This window comes from Drosophila suzukii, chromosome 2L (genome assembly GCF_043229965.1).
Source record: "Drosophila suzukii chromosome 2L, CBGP_Dsuzu_IsoJpt1.0, whole genome shotgun sequence".
Taxonomy (NCBI): domain Eukaryota; kingdom Metazoa; phylum Arthropoda; class Insecta; order Diptera; family Drosophilidae; genus Drosophila; species Drosophila suzukii.
In genome coordinates, this window is record NC_092080.1 from 11,621,756 (window position 1) to 11,648,211 (window position 26,456).

A 26,456-nucleotide genomic window follows, 5' to 3' on the forward strand; every position below is an offset into this window, starting at 1 on the left:
TTAAATTTAAATTCGAATATTAAACAGTGTTGATAACCGCCATTGTTCCACTTTCACCTTACAGCACTGATCTATGTTAACAGCAGCGCTGGTAACTTTTAACAGTGCAGGCACGGTCACACTGCGTGTGTTCTTCATCTCGAATCGCATTTAAATTTTAAAACGCTGGCAAAAATCTCACTAGCTTAAGATACAATTTAGTTTTCGTTTAAGTGCAACGCAAAGTCCTCCCTCCCCCGCCCGCAGATCCATTGTTTCGTTTTCAATTTCTCCACACCATTGTACACGCACTGCTATTGTTGTTGTTGCTGCTGCTGCTGCTTCCACTGGTATTATTGTTGTTGTTGGTGCAAGGACGAGTGACGTCCTTCGAAAAAGGCGCAACAATTTACCCCGCGCAACAAGGTGTTTTCGGGGGGTGGCGGGAAAATCAATAAATAGCAAAGAGCAAGTGCATACACAAGTGCTAGTTCCCATTGTGTATGTATTGATGTAGGTAGGTACGTGTGTACACAGATACCCGTTGCTGCTGAGTGTGTGTGCGTTGTATACTAAAACTTTCTTTTTCTAGGCAGCCAACTGCAAAATAGAACAACAGCCAACGAAGCTCAGCTCAACACAAAGGAATTTGGATCGAGGACAGGAGCCCCTAATATGGACAACGCGGGCGAGGACAGCGACAATGATGTGGTCACCGATTTCCTGAACTCCAACTGCACCGAATCCTCTGAAGCACTGGTCAATGGTGGTGGTTCTGCTCATAACCGGGGCGCCTCCATAGAAAGCCAAAACTACTGCATACCCGTTATAAACGCACCTGCTCCTGCTCCTGCGCCCGCTGCAGCTGCAGCTGCTCCTGCTCCCAACTCCAATTCCACTCCCGCCAGCATTATCAACAACAACATGATACCCATCATCAATGTGACGCCGCACAGTCCGGCCATGGCTTCCAAGTACAACAACATATTCGAGGACACGCTCAGCCAGCTGCAGAATATCCGGGAAACGGTCGTCCAGATGAAGAACTCCTCCTCAACCAGCCAGCACATGCAGGACGGCAGTTTGAGCAATCATGGTCTGCTCAGCGCAGCCATACTGAGTGCCTCGCTGCCCGATCTCACGGGCACGGGTGCAGGACCAGTTGCCGCTGGCGCCAACTATGCAATGTGGTCGTCCACGGCACCGCAGCAATGCCTGCTGCTGCACACGGACCGCCGGAAGTCGTGGACTGCAGTGGACGATGCTAACGGGGGTGGCGGTGACTGCACCAACAAGAGCGTCAGTCTATCCAGCCTGGACAGCGAGGAGCAGGAGACCATCCGCGTCACCGAACAGCGACGAAGGTCGGCCAGAAACAGCACTGGAGGTACATATGCATTGGGCTGGGTTGCTTTCGGGGGTGGGTTTTGCAATGCCATTAGTGTGGAAACACCGCGACGTTTTGTAGTAGTCTAGTTTCATACCTTTAACTGGTCAGAAAGAAATCTATAAAATCCACAAGTATCGGAAAATGGATCGAAAGCGTTTGTTTAAATATATTTTTCGTTTGTCTTATGGTTTTTAACGACAAGTGTCCGTGTCAAGTGCTTGTACATGGAATGTTAGATTGCACTGACTGAATGAAGTCATTTGAAAAGGTACTGTAGCTGCATTTTATCTTTATACCCCTATTGGGTTTGTATTTTATGAGTGCCATATAAGTAAAAAAAAGTAATTATAAAATCTGAGGATATATTCTCGTTACTCTGGGGAACCTCCAATGCCCTACAGCATTGTATTAAGTGGTTTTATACCTACTCTAAAGTATAGGGAGTCACTAAAATGACTGACATAAATAGATCACAAAAGTCTTGATTTCAGTAAATTAATTTCGCTAAAGGTTAAGCGGCTTAAAGGCAAATTTAACCAATTGTTCGATTGAAATTGATATGCCCCTGAACCAAAGCGTAGGGGCCGTTACCAGTTAGTTTCAATTTTGATAAGAAATTCCACAATAGCCCGTTATCTGGAAGCCCCGGTAGAGCTTTGGCATTGGTAGCTTCGACCAGAGGCATGCGAATAGAAACCCTAACGATTAGTACTTACTAACCAAGTCTCTTACTATTATCACTTGCAGGCATTTCCACCCACTCGCTAAACGAGGCGGAGCTGGCCCGTGACTTTGAGAGAATTGCAGCCAAACGGAGCCTGGCCACGGAGATCATTAGCCGGATACCGCTGCAAAAGAGCATATCGACGAGCTCCATTATTGCCAAGGAGGATATCAAGGCGATCGCCCGCCACCTCACGGACAGCGAGGATGAGAACCAAAGCCTGTTGCGGGCCCACGCAAAGATCGAGGTCTACGACAACGTAGAGAAGCGTCCCAAGCGCGGTTCCATATTCTTCCGCAAGAAGAAGCCAAAGGCGAAAACGAAGTCCCTAGTTGGAGGTCAACTTAGTGCTTGCGACGTATGCGGGGCAGCCATCACGCTGGCGCAAATCAAGGAGCACCACCTGGAGTGCAAGGTGAAGAAGATGGGCGGGGGTCAGGACTTCTACGACGGGCCGGATGCCAACACCTATAGCAACCCAGAGGATCAGCCGCTGATACGTTCAGACTTGCAGTTTCTCAACGATCCGCTCATCGAAGCGCAGGATCTGGGAGCTGATCCCGCTTTGGGCATCGTTCTTAAGGAACACGACTCTTGGACCCCGAATGTTCCCAGAGACATGCTCAAGACGCTGAAGGAACTGCAAATAAAGCGGCAGGAACATATCTATGAGTTCATCATGACCGAGAAGCACCACTGCCAGACTCTGATTGTCATGCAGAAGGTGTTTGTGGAGAGTCTGGAGCGGCACTTTCCATCCCTTAACCTGAACAGCATGTTTCCGCGTCTGCAACAGCTCACCGATCTGCACACCTGCTTTCTGCGCCAGTTGCGACTCAAACAGCGTGAGCATCCCATGGTGGACAGTATTGCCGACATCCTACTGGACTTCTTCTCCTTGGAGCAGGCCCAGTGTCTGCGATTGGCCTACGGAGAGTTCTGCGCCAATCACCGGAGCGCTCTTGACCAGTTTAAGCTCTGCCTGACCGAACCGAGCTTCGCCGAGTGGTACAAGCACTGTCTGCAGAATCCGTTGCTCAAGAAAAAGGGCATCCCCGAGTGCATCTTATTCGTGACGCAGCGCCTCACCAAATATCCCTTGCTAATCGAACCGCTGCTGAAGAGTGCCAGGGATAACAAGTTGGAGACAGACAAGCTGCAGCATGCCCTAAATCTGGTCAAATCTCTCCTGGTCGATGTTGATGCGTGTGTGGCGGAGAAGGAGTTGCGTGAGCGACAGCTGGAGATTTATGGTCGTGTGGATGCGAAATCCTTTGCGATCTACAAGAACAAGCCCTTCCGTAAAACTGAGCTTGGGGTGGAGTCACGACGACGTCTGAAATTCGATGGATTGGCCACTTTGATGCAGGGCAGGGCCAAGACGCAGCTTGTTCTGGTGGTGGTTCTTACCGACTGCCTGTGCTTTCTCAGCGAGAATTCCGGCCACAATAAGTATTCGTTCTTTACGCCGGAACACAAGGCGGGTGTGGTTCCGCTCCAGAAACTGCTCATCCGCGAAAAGGCTGGCACCGAGTCTCGAGGAATATACATCATAAGCTCCAACCCTGACTTTCCCGAGATGTACGAGTTGAAAGTGCAGACGCCAAAGGACAAGAACACTTGGATTCAAACCATTCGTCAGGCTGTGCTTGACTGTCCAGCAACGGACATCATCGAGGCTGAGGATCTGACGGCAGAGGAAAAGCTAAGAATAGGCGTAAACAAAAGGGAAACCATTGAAAAGATGAGACAGAAGGATATTGAACAGGCTCTATTACTAGAAGAGAAGCTGATGCTTCAGTTTAATTTGCTCAAGGAGCAGCAGCCCTTTGGAGACGTTCCCGGCTCAAATTTGAATGGCAGTGCGGCCAACTTCCTGGCAGCCTTTGGCTCGTACAAGGATCTCGTTAGCGCCGACTGTGACACGACTGAGCTCTGGCGCAGAGTGCTTAACACGGTGCAGGACATCAGCCAGTTGGCGTCTACCATCTACACAGCGGCCACGGGTCAGCCGGTGTCCAGGACGCTGAGTAGTGTGGGCGAGAAGCAGAGCGAGCAGTTCGCCTCGCCCACGCTGCCAAAGCGGGCGGAAACATTTGCCGGATTTGATGAGAAGCGTGGCAAGCTGGCCTCTAAGCTGGTGCTCACGCCCCGTCTCCAGGAACTGGAGGAGAAGCGAGAACCAAAGAGCGGCACAGGTTCCGTGGTGGATCAGCCCTTGGAGAACAATTACGCCGTGCTACAGGTGTCGCACCATCTGCAAACTCTTTTGTGCATCATCTCCCAACAGATGACCACCATCCATAATTTGCAACTGCAGTTGGCCCTATACCGGGAGAGTCCTCGCTCAAGTGCTTACACGCACAAGGATCAACTGGAGGAGTTGCGCAACCTGCAGGACAAGCAGCAGGAGGAAAAGACCGCCTGGCAGCGCCAGCAAAAGCAGCAGCAAGAGGAACTCGCCGAGATGCGGGCACAGCAGCTCCAGTTGCAGAAGCAGATCAAAGCCGAGCAGGAAGATGTGCGTCAGCAGCGTGAACAGTTGTACAAAAAGATGGAACTTCTGTCCAGTCAAGGCCTGTTGCTGTCGCCCAGCACTCCGCTGCCACCGGTTAATACCAATCATTCCCACCATGTTGGTCATTTGGATGACAACCATGAGACGGACAACGGAGTAAGTGGAACGGGGAGCAGCACGCCCAGTGTGACCGGGACAGTGGATCGACGCAAGGAGCGATGGTTGAGTGGCCCCTCCAACTGCAAAACTCCACCGGTGAATTTGCTCAGCGCTAACAATGCACCTAAAGCCAATTCCACTCTGGTCAAACAGAAGTTGCCCATGAAGCTCTCTTCGCTCTCGTCCAGCGGTAGTTCAAGCACCCGCGTGGACAAGTCCGCTAGCTTCAACAGCGCCTCTCCGGCACCCTACACCTCCTCCGGCAGTGTTCAGCAGATGTTTCCGCTTAAGCTGGCTGATCGGAGGATTGGTACGCCCTCCAACTCTACCAGTGCAACGACTCCCACAGGTATAGTGCCGCAGCATTCGCGCACCGGAAGCTCGCCGGCGATCATCCAGCAAACAACGACAACGGTAACTCCCACTCAGAGCGCAGTATCCCGAGCAGATTCCGCAGTCCACTATACACGGACACCGACGAGCAGCCGGACGGGAATTGCAAGAACGACAGGAATTGGTGTGGCCACTGGCCCAGCTCCTCGAGCAAAGCCCGAGGAAGAGGAGATCTACTTCTGACGCCAGTTCACGCCAGAAGTCGAGATCTAAATGTTGAATCATTTATACCTAAGCATTCCGTTCTCCTCTTCTTCAAAACAAAGACGAAGACCTGAATTTATTGAAAAATGAATTCGATCCAAAACAATAACAGTAATTGGAAATGTTTCTCAATATCTGTTAAACTGTACTTAAACCATTCCAAATTCTACATTGCATTTTTTCATACTGCCCTTTTTAGGCTCAACATCGCATATCTTTAATTTAAGCCAACGTACTGTACTTAATGGTATTTTTCGCAGACTCGCTACCGATCCAATGCATCTCAAACTGTTCAGTAATTTATTTTAAAAATTATTTATTAACAATTATTTATATATATTTTAAAGCAATTTACTTCTGACAAATTTTTTATTACATTAAGTGTGATTGTTTTCTAACGAATTTTACTTCTTCCAATAAAGAAACCTATTAAATATTTATGATACATACATATAACCAAAACAAAAATGAAATGTAAAAAGTGTTTATGAATTGAGAGGACACTCTAACCTGATCCTAATCCTTCTCATCTCATTGCAATATATTAAGCTCGCTTCAATAAATGTTTAAAATTATAAAGTCTAGAGTCAAGAGTTTTTCAATCTATTGGGTTATTTAAAAATCTATTTTTTGATGGTGTGTTTAAAAATAAGTAGTGTAGCTATTGTGTGTTATTTTAATTAAAAAAAAAAAACAATTACTTATTTATTCACTTTATACACAATGTACAAGAAAATACATATCCACATGATTTTTACTTATCTGTTATGTAGCAGTGTGTTTATTACATATCAAAGTCATTCTTGCGCGGACACTTGTTTCGTGTGTGTCCTTCCTTCCGACAAAGTCCACAGCGACGTGCTTTCGGACCATCCGATGTAGAAGCGTTAGGCTGACTACGTCCAGAAGGATTACGGTTGGACGATCCCCAAGCGGCACTAGAACTACTGCTGGCACCTGAAATAAATATCATAGCATCTTACTAACTTAATTTATATTCTATATGAGTAAATAGAAAACGCACCTTGGTTTTGGTCCTCATCTCCCCATTTGAAGAAACCGCAGGACTTTTCCCGCGTAGGGCACGAGAAAAAGGGCCTACCCTGGTTGGGCCCGTCCTTCCGGACTGTCAGGCTACTGGCAACTTGCCCGCAGTTGCACATTACCTGGTCCCCATCGCCTGGAGACGTGGTCGCCGTATTCCACTCCTGCTTTTTCGTTTTCGTTTGGGTAATGGTGACAGTGCTGCTAGAGTTGGATCGCATAGATGATTGGCCAAGTTGGGAGTTTCTCTGGTGATTACTAGGTAGTGTGACCACTCGGTTGGTGCCCCAAGAGGAAGCACTGGTTGTGCTCCGAGCGGTACTGTCAAAGGCATTGTTGCTCCTGGATGATGAAGCTGGCTCATCAGCCCACTGAAAGAAGTTGCACGCATCTGGATTGGGACACTTGTAGAACAACCTGCCCTGGTTGGGTCCATCCTTACGAACGGTATTCTGACGAGCTGGTTGCTGGCACCCGGTGCAAAGTACTGTTTCCGGTTCGGTAGCCGATGGGGGTGGAGCATCCCATTCGGCACTGTCCCACCTCGGGCGTTTAGCTGCCGGTTTGGGGGGAGGAGTGGGAGCAGCAGTACCGTAGGAAGTCCTTTCACGACTTCCCCAAAGCATGGGTCTGTCATCTGCCTCGTCCTGCTCCTGTACCCATGACGAGAGGCTCTTATCCAGCTGGGAATCCATATCGGCGTGGGCCCGCACATTCCCTCCATTCACCAACGCCTCAAATTCAGCATCATCGTCCGCGGCAAAGGCGGCGGCTATGTCGTCATCCAGAGGAACCACGTTAGAGGTTTGTGATTGGCTTGTACCCGATTCCACGGAGTCTGCAGCAGCCAACATGGCATCCTCAAAGCCATCGTTACTATCGAAGAATCCATCTAGTTCGTTGGTGGGGGAATTCGTAGTGGCTGAACTGGTAAAGTAGCTGCGTATGCCGCCAGAGGATTTAATACTTGGATTTTTTTTATTAACAGTGGTCTTTGGTGCCTTTTTCGGCTTTGGTTCGCTTGGTGGTTTCTTGGTTACTGATTTCTTAGGACCGCTGTCAGTTTTATTTCCTTTTCCTGGTGGAGGATTTTTGCGAGCACCTCCAGAGCTACTACCTCCATCGCCCGAACCACCTCCGCCTGGTCCACTGCCCCATCCTCCTGAACCACCGCCTCCTCCTCCAGGACCACTTCCTCCTCCGGAACCACCACCGCCGCCTCCTCCTCCTCCTGGTCCTGGTCCCGGACCCCATCCTCCGCCTCTCACCTCGCCCACAATGCCACCCACTCTCTTAACTGAATCCAAATTAATGTTAAATGTGGTGCGAAAGAGATTGTCACACGGCAGACAGGTCTTGTACCAGCCGCTGGGCGTATTGAATACCCCGCGATAGTATGGCGTGCTTAGACGGAACTTGAGCATTCGGTGACCTTCGCCGCAAGAGGGGCAGCACTCGTCCAACACGGAAACGTCCTTGCACTCAGTTGGGATCCAGACGACGTTTTTGCAGTCGGGGAAGTTGTTGCAACCAATGTACCAGCCCTGCTGGTTCTTCTTGGGCTTCAGCGCCAGTGGCGCCTGATTGCATTTTGGGCACTGAAAGAGCGTTTGCATAGTGGGTTGAGTCTGATCGGATCCTTCCTGACCCGAAGTATTGGCCGCTGGCGTCTCATTGATTCGAGCAGCTATCTTGGCATCCATGGCTGTGATCTTGTCAGTGATCTGCTGGTAGGATTGCTTGTACTTGGCTATCTGTTCGTTCAAAACCACCTTGGGATCCTTTTGCCCCTGGCAAATAAGTTTCAGATCCGATTCGAACTCTGCACGCAGCTGAGGCTTGGCCAGAGCCAGTTCCATGGCATCGTATCCCTCGTAGAGACCCATTCCTATAACTCCTGGTACCAAGAAGCCCTTGTCGAGCACTCCGATATAGCCGCGTTCCTTAATCGTATTTATGTGCTCAGCATGCGTGGCATCCGTGCCAATACCGTGCTTTTCCATTAGTGCAATCAGATCCGCTTCGGTCAGCAGAGGCGGAGCCGTGGTGGCTCCTTCGTGCAACGACACCTCCGTGGGCTCAAAGCGCTGGCCGTTTTCATAGTGGTGAATCTGCTTGGCACTCCACTTGTCGTATACATAAACATCCAGGTAGTTGCGTTCGTGAATAACCAGACCATTCGCCGTGAACTTCTCCCCTGCAATGTCAATGTGAACGAGCGTTTCAGAGCCGACGGCATCTTTGCTGACGCAGGCAAGGAAGTGTCGCACCACCAGTTCGTAAACACGAGCCTCGTTTCCCTGCAAATCTACAGGAAAATACGAAACGTATGTAAGGCAGGACAGCTGATTTAAGTAGTGATAAACTCACTTTCCGCCATTTTGGTAGGATGTATGGGAGGATGCGCCTGATCCGACTTGTTGCCGTTGCGCGGATTTGGGCCCCACTGGAGTACCCGCTCGGCAAATGCTCCCCAGTCGCGGTGACCCGTTTGCATCTCAACTAGTGGCGCCAGAGCGAACTCCTTGGAGAACTGGTTGGTTTCCGTGCGGGGATAGCTAATGAAACCCTTGCTATACAATTTCTCTGCTATGGTCATAGTCTCCTTGGCCGACAACTTGAGTTTTCTTGAGCCCAGCTTTTCCATTTCCACCGTATCCAGCGGAGTGGGTCGCCATTTGTGTTTGGGCTTGACGGTTACGCTTTCGACGAGCGCTCGAGGATCTGGCTCGGCCAGGCAGAGTAGCAGGTAGTTTTCACATGCTTCCTTGTCGAAAAGACGATTTCGTGCCCAATTAAACTCCACCGTCAAGTCATCAATGGTGTGCAGGACTAAAAAAGATTAAGCCCAAGCTATAGAACTTTCCAGTGTCAGTTCAGCTGCTCTCCTACCTTTAATCTTCCAAAAGGGCTCGGATACGAACGCCTCAACCTCCTTGTACCGCTCGGCGACGAATCCCAGAGTGGGAATTTGGCAACTTCCATAGGATATGAGCTTGTCGGCGATCTTCTCGGGGAAGAGGCGCTGCAGGCGCATGGTCTGGAACCGGGTAATGGCAGCCCCTGTCCGTAGATCCAGTTCCGAGCGCACATCCACCGCATCGCTCTGCCTTTTGTCCGGCTGACCCAACTGCTGCAGAGCCCGGCGCACCGCAATGGTGGTAATCTCCGAAAATGTGGCCCGGTAAACCGTAAGATTCGGTTTGATAGCCTTACATACATTGATTATCTCGTAGCCAATGTTCTCGCCCTCGCGATCGCAATCCGTCCAGACAATCAATCCCTGGCAGCCGCGCACCTCGCGCTCCAAAGTCCTTTTAATGGGCTCATAGTCCGGGCCCACGGACTTCTTTATCGGGGCATCGAACAGGGAGCGGGGATCCACCACTCGCCAGTTTTTATAGGACACCATGAACTCCAGCTGCATCAGGTGGCCGGAAACGGAGGTCATGACCATTTTGGCATTCTGACCGCGTACAGGAGCCTCGAAGTCGAAGACCTTGTTGTACACCGAGTAGCCCTCGCGCTGTGGGCAGGTTAACAAATAAGTTAATGGATGTATATCCTAAAATTCCGATCAAATTCCTTACCCTGCGTGCTGCGCCATTGGACAACAAACCGGCAATTGTCTTGGCGGCGTCGTTCTTCTCCGCCACGTTGAGGAACTTCATCTCCTGGCCGGGCTTAGCGCAGTAGCATCTGTGTGCAGTAACCACGGTGCGAAAACATTTTAGGACAGCTTTCATTCAAATAAATTCACAAAAATAGTAAAACATTGAATCGCGCCATATGAAGAGTAGATTATCGATACATAAATCGATGCTTTCAGTTTAAGCATCGATTGCAACGGTACCTTGCTTTTATCGGCTGGTCACACCAAAAATGTGAAGCGCGCTTTTTCGAATTGTGAAAAATATCTTCATCTAGAATTAATATTTTAAGACATGAAATTATGTCTCTCACCCTCAGCCCAATTCAAAGCATTGTTTTTCCTGAAATACGAAACTATTTATTTTATTTATTATATCTCTCTATATAACTTGCTGTTTTGCATTCACGTTGCTACGATTTTTTTCTTTTTTTAACTTTTCATTGCGCTTGTTTTTGGGGATTTTTTCTTTGCAATTTTTTTGTTCTTTTAGTGTTTTATCGTTTTAACTCAACATAAAATCTTAACAATTATATATCTGCATATATATATTTGTATGTAAGAAAAGGATAGAGTGAAAAATGTGTAAATACAAAGGTAGTTCACGATCTTTAACCAATGTTTTGCCTCGCGCATTTTTGCACCGAGCCTTAGAGTTGGTTGCATTTCGCTTTTGAAGTTGTAGTTTCTGTGTTGTTAATTCGGACTTAGGCTTAGCTAAACTCATTCGTATTTGTATGCGATTCGTAACTTATGTTCAGTAAAATATTAGTAATATTTAGAGCGTTTAATTATGCAGAAAGTGTGCAGAGTGCTTCGCTGTGCATCTTTCCTGGCACTGCCGCACACCCCGCAGTTAGATATAGAATAACAACAAATACATGTTAAGGGTTCCCTAACACTTGTGAGCCACTCGAAGCTTCCCCGGCCGCCTCAGCAGCGCAGGGCGGTGCATCAACGACGCCAGGAACGATCCTCGGACTCCTCGTCCTCCTCCTCATCCTCTAGACGCAGCTCCGGCAGCGTGTCGCTGCCCAACAGACTCTCGCTCTCGCTGACGGACTGGATCAACTGTTTTGGGTTCTCTAGGCTAACGGCCATGGCAACGGGTGCAGTGGACTTCTCAACCGGGGCCGCCATCGGAACCGGTGCGGGTGTCACCACGGGCGCCCACGAAATCTATTGTTGCAAATCGAATTAATTTATTGCCTTAGCCAAGGGATTTTTTTTGCAATTGACTTACCTGCAGACGCTTGTCTTTGTACATTTTTCCCCGGAGCACGGCCTGTTCGGCATTGAGACGGGTCGCATAAGAGAGTATTAACTGTGGAATCTCACGGTCTACATCATGCTTGGAAATCTCGCCAAAGTTCTGTGCGGGAAACCGAAAAATTGATAGTTTAGATACAACTCAATGTAAAATGTCTGGATTTTAAAAGCAATGCAATTTAAACTATTAATCATAATACATTTGAGTGTGAAGAAATCACGATTTTCGGAAATCTCACCTTAAAGTGCCCCAGGACAAAGTCTGCCTCCTCGGCCGCAAAGCCAGTGACCACAATAGCCTTTGGTCGCCTATCGACGCGCGTGGGTCCCTCCGGCAGATTTGGACGCTTGCGTCCTGCTCCGCCACCGGGTGCCCCTGAAGCTGCCGCAAAGTGGGGAGACTTGTTGTTTGCGCCTGGGCCTCCGCCAACGCCCAGATTGCGCTGCAGCTCCTCCAGACGCTTCTGTATGGCAGTGGTGTCGTTACCCTCTTGCTGTTGGGCGATCAGCTCCAGCTCCATGTCAAGCAACTCCTTCTTCTGCTGCTCCTTGGTCTTCTTGACGGGTGGCTGTTGCTGCTGCTGTTGTTGATGGATTTGTGCCTGCAATTGATCTTGTTCGGCCTGGATTTCCTTGCCTAGTTTATCGATTGTCATCTGCAGCACTTTGATTGTCTGCAGGGTTGGGGCCCTTTGGGCATCCTGCTGGTCCATGCGCTCTACGAGTTCCAAAGCAGTCTTCATCTGTTTCATGTAGCTCTGAAGCAATTCCTGTTTGCGCTTGCGCAGCCCGTTGGCCAATTGATGAACCGCTTTCTGCTGTTCCTCCTGTTTCTTGCGTATGCTGGCTGCATTAGCGGTCGGATTCATGGGACGACCCGAAGCAGCTCCACCCGCACCTGGTCCTCCAGCTGCGCCGCCCGGTGTCGTCGTGTTCAGCTTGAGACGCATGGAGGCGGGAGCTGCTGTGCTGGCCTGCTCCGTCGTAGGGGTGCCAATGTTGCCCGCCCCCGCTTCGGTCAGAGGATTGGCATTGCTGATCTTCGCACTGTCAGCATTGGGCGTGGGCACTGCTGGAACGTTATGCAGATGATACTGGCTCGCGTTTTTCCTGCCACCGCCTCCTCCGCCCATCTGATTCATCTGGCCCACATCCGCACCGCTGCTGTCGTTGTGCCAGAAGACCTTGATGAATCGATTGTTCAGCACCGCCTCGGTGCTCCTGTAGGCCACATTCGCTTCCGCATGGGTGGAGAAAGTCACAATAGCTGCCTCTGGGTCTCCCTCGTACGAAACCTGGATGTTAACGATCTTGCCAAACTTGGCGAAGTGGTTGTTCAAATGGGCGATGGTATTCAATCCACGCGGCACCTTCCGAAGCTCCAGCGAGCTATTGTGCTGCTGCATATTGGGATTAACCCGTGGACCAAGGCGACTGTTGATTGGCACCTTTCGCTTCGTGGGCACATCGGCAATGGCCACCGTATCCTCCAGCTCGAAACGTCGCTTACCAACCTCTGCAACGCCGCCCGACGGAGCGCCATCAACCACGGGAATGGGTATCAGTTGACGCTGCAATGGAGTAGTCACAGCAGTGGGATTGAACGGGAATGGCATCATGGCAGACTGTGGCGGAGCGCCTGGATTGCGGGCATAGTCAGCGGGATTGGGAACACCCATCGGTCCATTGGGCCCAGAGCCGCTCATCAGAGTACTTGGTCGAACATTACCGGTGAACGGATTAATGGTGGTCTGGCCCGGCTGCGTTGGCGGAGGCACAGTTCCCTGACCAGCTCCTGGTGGCGGTGCACCGCCCCGCGCCCATATTTCGGGCGCATCCGGATTGTACTCACGCATAGACATCATAAGGGCTGAGTTGTTGATGCCCTCGAACACTACCGGGTTGATGCCGTGATCCCAGGGACATGTCTCGCCCCGGACACAGTAACCCTTCTCGTCAAAGTCGCGACAGCGCTGGCGAGGATGGGCAGCCGGATGTTCTACGGGCGTAGGTGCCGCCACTGGAGCGGGAACTTGATTGGGTTGGGCTGCTTGCACTCGCTCCGGGGAGCTCTGGTTGCGACGAGCGTTTCGATCAGGCGACATGGATCGACTGTGGGAGCGTCGGCTCTTGTTGTTTCCAAAACGTGGACGTTCATCTGCATTTCCTCCGATGCGCCGGCGATCAAAGTTGCGCCGGCCGTGATGCCGATTGTCGGTCTGAGAGCCTGGCGGGGATTTGTTGCGGAACTGTCGTTGTGTTTTCTCGCGGTCGTTCACCCGACGGTCGCGTGACCTGGATCGCCGAAAGGCGCGCTCGTTAGAACGCGACCGAGAGCGAGAACGGGACCGAAGGGAGGCACGTCGCCGGCGACTGTCACGCGGCTGGTTTTCCTTGTCAGCATATCCCGCTGCCAGAGCTGCTCCGCCAGCTCCTCCTCCTCCAGTCCCGCTGACGCCGCTGCTCCTGCCAGGTGGACTGGCACTGCGCACATGGTGGTGTTGGTAGTTGGAGGCGGACTGTGGATTGTGGGACTCTTTGGTTTTGTGCTGCTGGTAAAAAAGATGAGAAATTATAAAAAATGCTATGACTAAGAGACCACAAAAGACTCACATCGAAGGCTGGCTTGACATCTGGCTGCGATCCAATGCCCGCTTCCTGGCTGATAAAGGCCAACGCCTCGGCTTCTCTGGCGTCGTGGCTGACCTGCTCCAACTTGACCTGATTGCTATCTGGGTTTATCACATTGTCTTTAGGTGGCGGCGGCGGGGAATCGGCGGCCAGCACGGCCTCGATATCCTGGGCCCCATCAATGGCCAGGGCCAGTTCCTGGTCGAGATCCAGCTCATTGGCGGAGGCACTGGAGGCCGTTATCAGGGGGGCGGCAGGCACCGTCAGGTACTCCTCGCTGGCAATGGCATCGAAGAGGCGCTCCACGAAGCGCGTCGTCTCCTCGGACAGGAAAACATCAAGCTGCTCGATCATGATCCGCTTGAGGTCCTTATCCGATTTATCCTTTTTCAGCAGCGCGATGACATAGCGCGCCAAGGCCGAGGAGTCTGCATCGCAGCTGTAATTGGAATTCAAGGGTTAGAAGCTGAAATTGGGATTATTAGTGAGTACAATGGACTTACAGTGGCTCCAGGACCACGCTCAGCCAATCCTTGAGCTTGTCGGAATTCTCCAGAATCATTCTGAGGCGGGTTGTTGCTACACTGGTTGCTGCTTCTTGTTTTTGGTTGGGGGCTACTTGCGTTGGTCTGGGCTTATCTGGGTGGGGGGTTAATCGTGCTCGGGGGGCATACACGCCCGAAAATGTATTTTTAAGATGACCTCTGCCGCTCGGGCGACGTTTCTGCGTGGATTTGGGTGCACTGTTAACTTCCAGCTAACGCGTTATCCTCTGCTTTGATGCTCTGCAATGAGATGTCGGCGTTTATTTCACTTTTCGTTGAAATTTTTTCCTGCCCTTTCAATTAAATGTCAGAGCTGAGCTGCTTCCTCTTCTCGCTCGGCTATCGTCAATAAGAAAGTTTCTCGATTTTGCTACCCGATACTTTTTGCTTGCGTACGAGCACGAAGCACACACACAACCAAACCGCACGTACACACACAGACACGCAGGCACTCACATACATACTTATCAGCAGCACCCAGTTTTTTGCGCCCAAATTTCAGGGGTTTTCTCAACTCTTTTTCCCACACAAACACCAATTGCACGTACCTCAAGCCTTAAATATAACTTATGAATAATATTTGTACAACAAATTTAGGTTTAAACAGCTATTTTTGTAATTTTCACTGCACTTTTCCTGTTGCAAGGTTGCTTTTTGACGAGTTTAGGCTGCGTAGTCGATATATCGTCTGGTATATCGATAGGCTTGGATGGGTGGTGTCTATCGATTAGGTAGCTATAAAGTAGCTATATACTTATAATTGACAAATTATTTAAATATTTAATTTTTAAATATTTATCCACTAAAGATTTATGTTAATATCAGACGAAGACGGCAAATGATAGTCACATATTGGTTTTTTTAAAGTGTTTTTTGCTTGAAAAATATTTCTCTGGACTATTTAACAAAACAAACTTGCGTGAAACCCGCTAGATTGTCACGATAGGCCTTTTGCATCCCTGGTAATTTCGTTTATCTGTGAAATTAATATATTAAACGTAAATAGTTACCATGTGCAGCATAGGCGAAGATGATTTTGGAGACGAGGGAGCCGCCCACGCCATGGTGGCGGAATCCCTGCCATCGGGAATCGTCCTTAGCCCAGGGGATTGCAACAAATGCGGAGTAACCTCCAGCGAACTCTACAAACTCAACTTCCGGACAGCGGAGTGCCGTGACTGCTTTCTGGCGTACGCAAGGCACAAGTTCCGGGCAGCGCTGGGTGCAGCCAAGATCCTGCCCAGAAACGCCGAGGTTCTCCTAGTTCTGGACGGCTCTGCGGAGTCCCTGGTGCTCCTGGACATGCTACACTTCGCACAAACCCAAAACACGTTCAAAAGACTTCATTGCAATGCACGTGTGGTTTACGTGGAGGATCAGCAGGTGCAGGGGCGTGATCCTGTGGACATCGAAGAGCTCCGAAATCTATCCACACAATATGAACCCTTTGAGTTCCATATGATTAAGCTGGGGTCTTTGCCCAACTCCCTGCAAAGGATCAAGGACTACAATACTTCCCCCAATAAAACTAACGAGCTTGACCAGAAGCTCCACAAATTGCGCAGCCTGACAGCTCGCCAGGATTACCTGCAGCAGCAGCGCAAGAACCTGGTTGCTTCGGTGGCGCAGGAGCTGCAATGCACTCATGTTTTTGAGCCCAGCATAAGTGTGGATTTGGCCACCCAGTTGCTGACTGCGATAGCACTGGGACGTGGTGGCAGTGCCGCCTTGGATGTGGCTCTCCTCGACGATCGGCTGGCTGGCGATGTCAAATTGTTGCGACCCCTCAAAGATCTAAACGAGCAGGAAATTCAATTTTATATACATGCTCAGCGACTGAAGCCACTTATCCAGAGTGGCTCACGTTATGGCCAGGAGCGTGGACAGACTGCCAGTCTACAGAACCTCACGACCGCCTTTGTGGCTAACCTGCAGCAAAACTATGCTTCCACCGTATCCACAGTGTTTCGAACTGGAGACAAAATAGCCGTCAATGCCCATCCGGAGCAGACCTCTTGTGTTCACTGCCAGTCTTCTCTGGATTCCACACTTTCCGACACTCTGCTGGCCATCGAGTACTCTAGATCCGTTTCAGAGGCCGGTGTGGGTCTGTACAAAAACGGAGAAGACCTCGAAGGCTTGGCCAAGAAGCGACTGCAGTCGGAGGACGGCCTGTGTCACGCCTGTCGCGGTATACAGGCGGAATTGGAGAGCGGTAAATTGTAGCGAAAGAGAAAATATATTTATTTTCAACTACTTTAACTTTTTACTACAACTTTGCTAGCTTGGTGTTAACAAGTGGCTGGAGTGGCAAATGACCATCGCAGGGCGGGACATTGGAAGCCAGCACGACGTGGTGAAAATCGTAGACTATGTAGCGATTGTATTGCTTGGCCTTTCGATGAAGTTCGTTCACCGATCCCGACAAGATATTGGTTTGTGTGCAGGCGCCAGGTTCCATGGGATAAAGTTCATCTCCAGGAAGTACTCCAAACATGCAGTCATCGCAGCGGTAGTAAACGGGCTGCAGCATTGTGCCACCTCGGGAACTCCGTTGGCGGGCAAAGTTGAGAAGCTCCTGCCAGCTATGCAAGTTCATCAGACGAGCGATGTCGTAGAGCAGCATAAATGGCAGCCAAATGACGCCAGTTTGTGAGCTCGTCCATGCTTCCGCTGGACTCATCCAATGGGCGGAGGCTACCTCGTGCGGTTCCAGCAGAAGACTAATATTCTTGGCCTGTTCATCCAGCGCAGAGATGTAGTATACAGTGTCATATTTCCGATTGGCTGTGGCTGCTGTTCTCCAAATGGACCATTCCTGGAGAGACCAGAGGTTGGGAATAACATTAAGATGCCTGCAGAGTTCCAGGAACTGGGAGGCATCATTGTGAACTCGATGCTGCCACTCAGAGCGCTCGCCTGGCTCGAGGAGTAATGTACGAGGATGACATGATTTGGAATCCCACTCCATGAAATCAGTCTGACTAGTGCATAACAGGATGCCCACCTCCTCGAAAGATTCTCTCAGTGCAGTCAGTCGCAATGCAATGTCCCTTGGAAAGTGCTCTCCGCCAGATAGAAATTCAGGCCTGGGAGTATTCTGACTGTGACTGAGCATTTTCAGCTGCTCATCGGTCACCCCAAAGGATTTAAAATAAGTAATCCATTCCAAAGATTCATCCTCTTTCGGATCGAAGACGCCACCTGGGAAGACGCAGTGATTCAGTGCATAAGAAGTACCTTCAGTTCGTTTTATCAACAGTAACTTTGGCCAGAGGTAAACATGTTAATTTAATGTTGATCCTTGAAATTATTTGACTCACACTATAGTCGTATTCCTCTAAAGAATCCTGTTTGGCAGCCAGTATTAGGCTAGCCGAAGGTCTGTAGGTTCCAGTTTGTGTAGTAGCTCCCATAGTTTAGAGTCCAAGTCCGGTTGATTCACTGATCCAGTTCCACAAACCTTTGATCTTAAACCCATAATAACAAAAACTTTAATGTTGAGATCACGGGATACGACTGTATGATACCCTAATATAGGAATTTCATTATTATTATTCAGCCATTGGACTTAATTATTTGGAAATGTTTGTTTAATAAAGAATAATTATACAATTTAATATTTATTTTTAGCCGATTTTCTAAAGGCAATAAACACATCATACCTATTTATTCAACAGGTGTTGGGTATTTTTAAAATATGTAAACAACAGCTGGCGAATAATCGATAGCACCTGCCAAGCTATCGAAATCGATGTATTACCTAAACATGTCCAAGGTCTTGCCCAAAATCCGATCATCCTCCAGCCTGATCCTGCTGGCCAAGGACCAATCAGCGAAAACCAAATCATTTGATTACAATGTAAGTTGCGGTTTATCCTTATAAAAACTCATGTTAACACAGTAAGTTTTTCGTTAAGGCTCTGCTCCTTACGCGAACCCAAAAGTCCAGTTTCATGCCGGAGTCCTCGGTGTTTCCGGGCGGCGTTTGCGATGTTACAGACAGTTCACCCGCCTGGTTGGATCACTTTCGGCGGAACGAAATCAGTGCCAACAAACTGCAAAATATCAGCAACGTGAAGGGTCCACGTCCAGAGATATTCCAGTACAAAGAAGATAAAGAAACGATAGATCCGTAGGCAACTGAAATTTGTCCTCTATAAAGTATCCTTGTGACTCCATTTTACATACCTTACAGATCCCTAGCTCTTCGATTAACTGCCTTACGAGAGACCTTTGAGGAATTGGGCATCCTGCTGTGTAGGGACAGCAAGTCATTGACCTCCACCAGCGGCTATGGAAAGTTTTACGATCAGTTTGATCGTGTCCACTGGCAGCACATCGTCCACAATGATGCCAGTCAGTTCCTGGAGCTCTGTAAGCAGCTGGAGGTGCTCCCAGACGTTTGGTCACTCCACGATTGGTCCGTTTGGCGCACACCATCTACTTTTAAGAAGCGATTCGAGACGGCCTTCTTTGTGACCGCTCTAGAACAAGAGCCCAGCGTTCTCATCGAACCCAACGAGGTCAAGGATTGTGCGGTAAACAATATAAACAATTATTTTCTACGAAATTTCACCTAATAAGCTATCCTATTTCTCCTTGTAGTGGCGCTCACCATTAGACTTCCTTCAAGCGTGCCTGAGAAAGGAACTTTGGTTGCCGCCTCCACAATTCTATGAGCTATCTCGCTTCCTTAATTTCTCCTCATTGGAGAGTCTGCGTCAATTCGCTGCAGAGCGTGAACTGAAAGGCCTTGGCCTGATCCATCCCGTGATGTACAAGTGCCAGAATGGAACTGTACACCTTTTGCCAGGAGACGAGGCATATCCCGCCGATCCGGATGCTAGTAGCGACAAAATCGAGACTGGTTTGTCAGTCGAGGATTTTCGATCGCAGGCCAATGGCAAACTACATCGTTCGGAGCACTGGAACCAGCATCAGTCACAGCTTCTAATTAACTTTGACCGGGATGATGGTCAAGTGCATCCCGTGGACCCCACCAAGCTATAAAGGAGAAAGCAGTTTCCTTGATATTATGTGCACTTATCTAGGTTTAATGTTTGGACTGACCATAAATTGTAAAAAGCTGTAAGTAAAATGTTGACTTTTTTCTTAGAGTACCATTGTTAAAATGTTTCTTTAAAATGTTATGTTACAAATATAAGCATTAAGAAGAATTTAATATACATTTAGAAAAAGATGGATTAGCTTTATATAGATAAAATTGAATTAAGAAGTTAAAAAAGAACCTACAGGAGGGGGTTAAAAAAAATTTACTAGGAGTGTTTAGTGAGTTTATGTCCTTTACTCCTGCTGGCCCTTGCCATACCAGAGTTTGTAAAGGAGTTCAGCCTCTTCTTCGGAGGCGTAGCTGCTCTCTGACTTGGATCTTAAAAGGGAATATGAGTTATTAAGATAAGAGAATTAATATATAGGCTTAAAAACTTACTGGGAGATGGGGGCATGTTCCGGATGGGTCCAGACCTCGTAGGGCTTTTGATTTGGGGGACTTTTACGCTTGCAGCCCTCCAATGTCTCTGCAATGCTCTTTTGGTTCTCCAGCAGGCTACCGAGCTTGTGATCAATTTGGGAGGTGGCCACCTGCACTGCGTGGACAGTGTTTTCGATGCCATTAAGGCTTTCGGACTGAGTGCGATTGAGTAGGACTAGACCCCACTCCAGTTGATTGATCTTGCGATTGGCACGATCAGCCAAGGAATTCAGCTCTCCCAGATGTCCGACTTGACCAATAATATTGCGCTGCTGTCCCTCAAGAACCTTAGCCTTGTTATTCAAGCCGATAAGGTCACCAATAATGCGCTGCGATATCAACTGCTGAATCTCTGCTAGATTTGAGTTGACGGATAAGGTCACCGCATCCAGATCCTGCTCGTATTTGCTCTGATTGACAGCGACTTGTTCTAGAGCTTTCCTGATGGCCAGATCCACTTTGGTGAGGTTCTGAATGGACTGTTCATTTTGGCTCTGGATTGCTTTGATGATGGCTGTCAAGTTTCCCACTCCGGAACCTGCAGCCTCGAAGCTGCCTTGAACCTTTGTATCCAGTACAGCTAATGCAACCTCTAGTTGGCCAATAAGCTCGATCTCATCCCGCTGATGCTTAAACTTCTCCTCGATGCCCTTTTGCACGTTCTTCACATTTTCCACTCCGATGTTCAACTCTTCAGTACCCTTTATTAGATCCTTCAATTCCCTACGGATCTCGGGAGATGAATCCAGATCCTGAGCAGAAGCACCACAAAGGTAAATGCAGATCGTTACAAAAATCAGTTGCGTTCTCATGGTGTTTCTCTGATGGATGCTCACCAATGTGTGGCTTTCTTTGGTCAGAACTGCACCTTATGTAGTCCAACTTAGGGTCCAAAACGTGTCGCAGACTGTGCTAAGTTCTATCAGTTCACAAACCACCCACTTCTTCTTTAGTAAATGCAGCTGCAAACGCTGCTCTAATCTGAAAATGTTTGTTTCCTCACCAACAGATCGACTATATCATCAAAATAAAAAGTTTGTCACAAACAGCAACCTTCTGATAGCCAAACACAAATCTTAAACGATACATGTTTTACGTTCTCATATTTGTCTTACATTCTTTTTAGTTCATCGACTTTTTGGTAACACGAAGAAAACTAGGTATAGTCACGTCTTGAAATTCTTCTTTGTTTCTAAACAGCTCTCTTTGGGAACAGATTGACCTGTTTTTTGTGCGTAACGGTAGTACGATACCACTGAAAAACGTGCCCCATCTGCTACTTGTTAAAATTCATTCAGAAAATAGGTCTAGTTAAGTGTTTGATATGACAACAACATTTTTATGAACTACTTCTGGTTAACATTTTTAAGGATTGTTAAGCAACTTTCTTCAACAATTCTTCTGTGCCAATAGATCGATTAATTTGAACACAATTTGTAAAAGCTCAACGAATAACATAGTTTTTAATAATAGGAGAGCATTGAAATGATTTCCCAATCATTTTATTTGGCCTTTTACCTTATAGAGGTTATTTATTGGCCCATTATGTTAAACGCACATTGCACTTTTTTAAAATTCGAGTTTTATCATATACTCAGTAGGCTTATTCTGAAACCTTGTGTTTGACTTCGCTTTTAAAAATTAGCAGCTCTAATATATTTTAGTAACTGAAAAGATTTATGCATTTTAGGTTACTGATTGGTCTACGAGTTTAAAACAAAGTTAGACATATGGAAATATATTTAAAAAACCATCAATTTATTCATCTGAAAATTGGTTACAATGCCAAAAAAATATTTGTATTTTTTATATAAAATCAAATTTGAAGCCTGAAGAAGACCTGTATAAGCACATTTAAAGATTAAACTCTTGTGATAATTAAAAAAGTATCGTTATATATATTTAAAGTTTATAATTTCTGCAAAGCTTTCTTTTGCCGAATTATATTTTAATAACCATATTTCAGATCATCGGATACATATTAAATTGGTTGTAGAAGGAAGTATAAGTCCTACGACTTAAAAGTAATAAAACCGGATGAGTTTCTTTTACGTTGTAATTTATTTATTAAAGATATAAAAATATACTGAAAAGGATATTATATTTTTCTATGTGAATACTGTATAAATAGTTTCTAAACGTTTTTTCGGTCTCGAAAATCTTTTGATGTGCCAGTTTAATATGTCTTCAATATCCTTCGGGCAGATCTCCGTACCAAATCCTGAAAGACTCTCCTGGATGGATGAGTTCTGGCTTGTAAGATTGATGCTGATACGATTGGGGCTTGCGAGCTTGCTCTTGGTGAGATTGCGGCTTGTGGGATGATTGAGGTTGTCCATGGTTAGGTTGGGGTTTTTGGGATTGCTCGGGATTGGGCTGGGGTTTCTGCAATTGCTCGGGGTTGGTTTGGGGTTTCTGGGATTGCTCTTGGTTAGATTTCGGCTTGTGCTCTACAGGAGGCTTGTTGGCTTCAGGATTGGCAGACTGGTGGGGTGGTGGCGCAGGAGCAGAGTGTTCTTCCTTGGGACCTGGATTCCGCTTGGGCTGGGAGGTGGTACCGTGGGCAGGAGCTGGGTTCCATGGTTGGTGAACCGGTGCGGACTGGTACGGAAAGGCATTCTCCCAGGGCAGCGATGGCCGCCAAGACACGGCACTGGAGCTCTGTTGGTTCTCCCTGGGCTCAGGTGATTGGGCATAGGCAGTCACCCTGTAGCTCCCGGAGTACTCTCCTGTAAACGGGGAAAGACGTATTATTTCTGAACCAATCAAGAACCATAAAAGTCAACATACCCTGCTTTGGCGGCTCCTTGATGCTCCACACCTGCTCCAGATCCACTTGCTTGGGCTTGGGCTGAGAATACTGTGGCTCTGGGACCTCGCCTCCATAGGTGGGCAGATAGGACTCATCCTGGTAGCCTGGATACGGCTGGTGCCGACTGCACTCTTCCAGGTCAACTTCGATGCGTTTCTGGGAGATGATCAGTTCACGCAAAGCTGCCTCAACTTTCCGGGAGCTATGAGGCTGCAAATGCTTCACGGCAGTGATCAAAGTGTCCAGGCGCTGCTCTTGGGTGCGATTCAGCTGCTTCAGTTGATTCTCCAGCACATCCAGCTTGTGGTACGAGTTCTCGTTAAGTTCCTTAACTCCGGCCAGGCTCTTTAGCTCCACCTCCACGTTGATTTGGGACGTTTCCAAGCTATCAAAGGTGCACTTCAGCCCATTAAGTTGTGGCAGCACCGTCCTGGTGATCAGTTTGGCCAGTCCATCGATGCTCTTGTCAATGTTGCGGGAACTGTGAAGCACATGCCTCTGGTAGGCATCCAATTTGGCCTCCAGCACATTGATCAGCTCCTTGGTGCCCTCCTGTAGGCGGGCCAGTTCCAAAAGCTCTGCCTCCGTGCGATGTCCATACTCCTCACCCTGTTTGGAGATGTTCAAGAGGGTGGCCACCAGATTCTGGGAACTTGCCTCCAGAGTGAGCGTCAGCTTGGCCAGCAGTTCCTCTATGAGTGTAAGAGCTTTTAGGGCCTCCTTTTGCTCGGCCAAACCAGCCTGTGTCTCCTCGCTGACTGCTGCAATCCTGGTCAGAAGTGCATTGGCCGTCTTCACGCCCTTCGCATTATCCTTCAGCAGATCATCGATGCTCTCCAATTCTTCCTCCGCACGAATGCCACTGAGGCACAAGCCCAGGAACAAGATCGTGGTAAAAACTTTCATTTCAAATGCAAGTTGCTTTCGTATGGGAACACCAATTGCAAGTGTCTCTTGTTGTCCAAGGGCAGAGCTTAAATATGTTTGCGAACACGTGTGGCGAGCACAAACTAATCTATTTTGGTCTTTTGTTCTTCTACGCAAACATGCTTGGCTTGTAGTTTTGTGGTTTTATCTGGCCGAAAGGTAAAAGTTTCAATTTCGCACGAATTCAAATTTCAAATACAACCCGCTGATAAGCGGCTTATCGATCACTTCCTACAGTAGGAGTCGTTATCGATAGGCGAAGGCCAATCAGCTGAGCGAATTGGAGGGCGCACAAACAACATTTTGATTTTATGTTGTGGGTGAAAATACAAAGTTCAGCTAACTATTTAGCTAATTATTTGCAGACATGAGCCAAGCTGCTACTCCGCCCAAGTGGCGCACATCGGCCAGTGTTATCCTGGTGTCCAGGGATCTCGGCAAAAGTGAGGACTACCAGGTGGGCATACAGATCTTCTCCAGGAATGGCCTTGTATATCTCATACTCCTCATCTTGCAGTTGCTTATGCTCAAACGCAGCGATGCCACAGCGGCAATGGTTAACCAGACCGTATTCCCCGGTGGCCTTCTGGATTCCGAGGCGGATGAGAACGTGGCCTGGCTGCAGTACTTCGAGGAATTTGGGGTCCCACAGGAGGCACTGCGTCGCCTGGTTCTCATTCGCGATGATCGTCCTGCTATCCTGGCGCCCCAGGGCACCGGCTGCTACGATCGGTTCTTCAAGCGTTCCCGCATTTGGGCGCGGTGAGTCCAAAGACTCTTGTTTGTTATATCAGATTACGAGCTTAATCTCTGACCTTTGTCTCCCCTTTCAGTGAAATTACACTGCGACTCACCGCCGTGAGGGAGTGCTTTGAGGAGGTGGGAGTGCTGCTGTGCCGCAATCGCAACCAGTTGGATTTCGGTGCAGTGACCTGCGTTCAGGATGTCCCCGATCTGGAGGCGTGGCAGCGACGGGTGCACAACAAACCCAGCGAGTTCCTGACCCTCTGCCGGGAGCTTAAAGTGGTGCCGGATTTGTGGGCACTACACGAGTGGTCCGCCTGGGCGAGTCCAGGATTTATGCGCAAGGGGTGGGTGCTTGACTGAAAATCTTATTTGATAATAAGAAGGATCTTCGAACTTATAATGGTAAAGTTTTGGTTTCAAATGTTTGTAGCCACGAAACGGTTTTCTTTATGGCTTTTGCGGATAAGCATCCCAAATTGCTGGAGGAACCTTCTGAGGTCAAGGAGACGCTGGTAAGGATAATCTTTTAATATCATTACTTGTAACATTAGTTTTAGTTTTATTATTTGAATAGTGGCTTACACCAGAGGAACTCCTGCGACTGGCCGATCTCGGCGAGGTTTGGTTTCTGCCTCCACAGGTCTATGAATTGTTGCGCCTAATGGGAATCAAAGATTACAAGAGTTTGCTGGATTTTGCCATTAAGCGCAGTGGACTAGGCACTACCATGTTCTTGCCGGTGGCTTATGACTGCAAAGGATCTATGATTTATGTCTTGCCAGGTTTGTGTTTAAAAAATAATCGCTTTAACATAGAGATAGATTATAAATCTGATATGTATTTTCCTAGGTGATGACTTCTATGTTCCAGAGCCGCATTTGGTTGACGAAATTATCAGTTTTCCTGGCTCGGAAGATGAGTTTAGAGCTCGTTCAAAGTGCCTGCATCGATATGCGTATGGTCCTTCAATTCGAAACTTGGAGATGAATATTCCCCCACCCAACGGGCACTTGAGACCGCTAAAATTTCATCTGGAGCGCCAAAAGCTGTAATCACAGACCGCAGCTGGCTGGCCATCGACGCGAGTGGTGACCCCAGCTGCTAAGCTCTGATAAGATGCTAAATGTGACCCCTGAAATGAGGCAGTCACAAATTGTTGTTTTGAAATTATTTTAAGCGGCTTTAGCCGGCCATCAAATTATTTAAACGCTGGCCCTGAGGGCATTAATTATTATTTTATGAGACAAAATTTTAATTAAAAAATGTACAGTTTAAGTTAAAGTTGGTCGTAAGTTAGATTAAGATGAAGGTGCCCCTTTTTGGATTTGCTTTCTTGATGGTTAGCACATCAAAAGCGCAAATCCATGCATATTCATGTCCTCCCCTTGAAACCACAAATAGGAGTGGAAATGGGATTGGTATAAATAAGAGAGGGAGCTGGAGTAACTCAAGCTCAGACAGTATATAATTTCATCCCATTAGAAGTGCATTTAAATCACTTTGTGTGCCGAGATACCCACCCACTTTCGGAATTTTCAACGCCACCTGCCGTGTGACTTTGTGCGCTTTACAGCCTTGTCTTTTCAATCCCAACCAGTCCGCACTTCCACCCCCCGATGGGCCGTTTAAAAATCAAAATCTCAACGAGCTTCGTTTCCCCACTTTTGTTTGCTCCGTGCCCGCTCGACTGTTTATTATGCATTGTAAAGGACCCAGTCAGGACAACCCTCCTCAGGGACTTCCAAACTGCCTGAGGGGGTCGATTTTCAACGGCTGTGGCTGTGTAACAATTACTTCGTTTAATTTAACCTTTTGTGGCTGGCTTCCGGCGTTTATTGTTCCGCTGATGTTCATTTAATATCGATTAATTATGCTATTATGTGGGCCCAGCGGAAGTAACCATTATGGAGTGTAATTAATAGAGCACCCCCCACATATCATGATAGAGCAAGGACTACTCCCACGCATCAG

At 48.1% G+C, this 26,456-nt stretch overlaps 9 protein-coding genes and 1 long non-coding RNA gene across 17 annotated transcripts; 4 read left to right on the plus strand and 6 right to left on the minus strand.

The window, feature by feature from the left end:
• Positions 1-96: 96 nt before the first annotated feature.
• On the minus strand, positions 97-1,722 carry LOC139352950 (uncharacterized). The gene is made up of 2 exons (XR_011604014.1): positions 1,464-1,722; positions 97-1,390 (listed from the first exon to the last, which is right to left on the minus strand). It is a non-coding gene; the product is annotated as an uncharacterized lncRNA (long non-coding RNA).
• Positions 102-5,951, plus strand: cyst (rho guanine nucleotide exchange factor 18 cysts). 3 transcript variants are annotated; one of them, XM_017089389.4, is made up of 3 exons: positions 102-500; positions 572-1,366; positions 2,117-5,951. In XM_017089389.4, the coding sequence occupies exons 2-3, from the start codon at positions 655-657 to the stop codon at positions 5,344-5,346; spliced, it is 3,942 nt and encodes a 1,313-aa protein (XP_016944878.3). In that variant the 5' UTR covers positions 102-500; positions 572-654; the 3' UTR covers positions 5,347-5,951. The 3 variants fall into 3 exon arrangements, with proteins under 3 accessions (XP_016944878.3, XP_016944877.3, XP_016944879.3); XM_017089388.4 differs by having other exon boundaries at positions 102-496; XM_017089390.4 differs by having other exon boundaries at positions 102-496; positions 576-1,366.
• Positions 5,952-6,052: 101 nt separating this feature from the next.
• Top3alpha (topoisomerase 3-alpha) lies at positions 6,053-10,217 on the minus strand. Its single transcript, XM_017090377.4, has 5 exons — positions 10,002-10,217; positions 9,304-9,937; positions 8,782-9,243; positions 6,392-8,719; positions 6,053-6,324 (listed from the first exon to the last, which is right to left on the minus strand). Exons 1-5 carry the CDS (start codon positions 10,155-10,157, stop codon positions 6,152-6,154), a joined length of 3,753 nt encoding a protein of 1,250 aa, XP_016945866.3. The 5' UTR covers positions 10,158-10,217; the 3' UTR covers positions 6,053-6,151.
• A 177-nt stretch (positions 10,218-10,394) lies between these two features.
• On the minus strand, positions 10,395-15,207 carry swm (Zinc finger protein swm). Of its 2 annotated transcripts, none has more exons than XM_017089530.4 (6): positions 15,054-15,207; positions 14,464-14,745; positions 13,943-14,399; positions 11,569-13,878; positions 11,304-11,432; positions 10,395-11,239 (listed from the first exon to the last, which is right to left on the minus strand). In XM_017089530.4, exons 2-6 carry the CDS (start codon positions 14,520-14,522, stop codon positions 11,015-11,017), a joined length of 3,180 nt encoding a protein of 1,059 aa, XP_016945019.3. In that variant the 5' UTR covers positions 14,523-14,745; positions 15,054-15,207; the 3' UTR covers positions 10,395-11,014. The 2 variants fall into 2 exon arrangements, with proteins under 2 accessions (XP_016945019.3, XP_016945018.3); XM_017089529.4 differs by having other exon boundaries at positions 11,569-13,881.
• Positions 15,208-15,460: 253 nt separating this feature from the next.
• Positions 15,461-17,671, plus strand: Ctu2 (Cytosolic thiouridylase subunit 2). 2 transcript variants are annotated; one of them, XM_065863398.2, is made up of 2 exons: positions 15,461-16,727; positions 16,790-17,671. In XM_065863398.2, exons 1-2 carry the CDS (start codon positions 15,517-15,519, stop codon positions 16,821-16,823), a joined length of 1,245 nt encoding a protein of 414 aa, XP_065719470.2. In that variant the 5' UTR covers positions 15,461-15,516; the 3' UTR covers positions 16,824-17,671. The 2 variants fall into 2 exon arrangements, with proteins under 2 accessions (XP_065719470.2, XP_016945061.3); XM_017089572.4 differs by having other exon boundaries at positions 15,461-16,720.
• On the minus strand, positions 16,726-18,018 carry LOC108021064 (acyl-coenzyme A diphosphatase NUDT19). The gene is made up of 2 exons (XM_017089573.4): positions 17,829-18,018; positions 16,726-17,770 (listed from the first exon to the last, which is right to left on the minus strand). Exons 1-2 carry the CDS (start codon positions 17,919-17,921, stop codon positions 16,775-16,777), a joined length of 1,089 nt encoding a protein of 362 aa, XP_016945062.3. The 5' UTR covers positions 17,922-18,018; the 3' UTR covers positions 16,726-16,774.
• Positions 17,584-19,623, plus strand: LOC108021066 (acyl-coenzyme A diphosphatase NUDT19). Its single transcript, XM_017089578.4, has 5 exons — positions 17,584-17,782; positions 18,186-18,367; positions 18,426-18,640; positions 18,704-19,046; positions 19,114-19,623. Exons 2-5 carry the CDS (start codon positions 18,260-18,262, stop codon positions 19,516-19,518), a joined length of 1,071 nt encoding a protein of 356 aa, XP_016945067.3. The 5' UTR covers positions 17,584-17,782; positions 18,186-18,259; the 3' UTR covers positions 19,519-19,623.
• Positions 19,483-25,760, plus strand: LOC108021065 (acyl-coenzyme A diphosphatase NUDT19). Of its 4 annotated transcripts, XM_070995849.1 has the most exons (7): positions 19,483-19,596; positions 24,104-24,195; positions 24,256-24,500; positions 24,572-24,829; positions 24,916-24,997; positions 25,060-25,267; positions 25,335-25,760. In XM_070995849.1, exons 2-7 carry the CDS (start codon positions 24,106-24,108, stop codon positions 25,535-25,537), a joined length of 1,086 nt encoding a protein of 361 aa, XP_070851950.1. In that variant the 5' UTR covers positions 19,483-19,596; positions 24,104-24,105; the 3' UTR covers positions 25,538-25,760. The 4 variants fall into 4 exon arrangements, 3 of the variants coding, with proteins under 3 accessions (XP_070851950.1, XP_016945065.3, XP_016945063.3); XR_010653549.2 differs by lacking the exon at positions 19,483-19,596 and having other exon boundaries at positions 24,000-24,195; positions 25,043-25,267; positions 25,335-25,541; XM_017089574.4 differs by lacking the exon at positions 19,483-19,596 and having other exon boundaries at positions 24,001-24,195.
• On the minus strand, positions 19,531-20,853 carry LOC108021068 (uncharacterized). The gene is made up of 2 exons (XM_017089580.4): positions 19,958-20,853; positions 19,531-19,897 (listed from the first exon to the last, which is right to left on the minus strand). The coding sequence occupies exons 1-2, from the start codon at positions 20,809-20,811 to the stop codon at positions 19,813-19,815; spliced, it is 939 nt and encodes a 312-aa protein (XP_016945069.3). The 5' UTR covers positions 20,812-20,853; the 3' UTR covers positions 19,531-19,812.
• LOC108021067 (activating signal cointegrator 1 complex subunit 2 homolog) lies at positions 22,172-23,765 on the minus strand. Its single transcript, XM_017089579.4, has 2 exons — positions 22,790-23,765; positions 22,172-22,728 (listed from the first exon to the last, which is right to left on the minus strand). Exons 1-2 carry the CDS (start codon positions 23,715-23,717, stop codon positions 22,187-22,189), a joined length of 1,470 nt encoding a protein of 489 aa, XP_016945068.3. The 5' UTR covers positions 23,718-23,765; the 3' UTR covers positions 22,172-22,186.
• Positions 25,761-26,456: the final 696 nt, after the last annotated feature.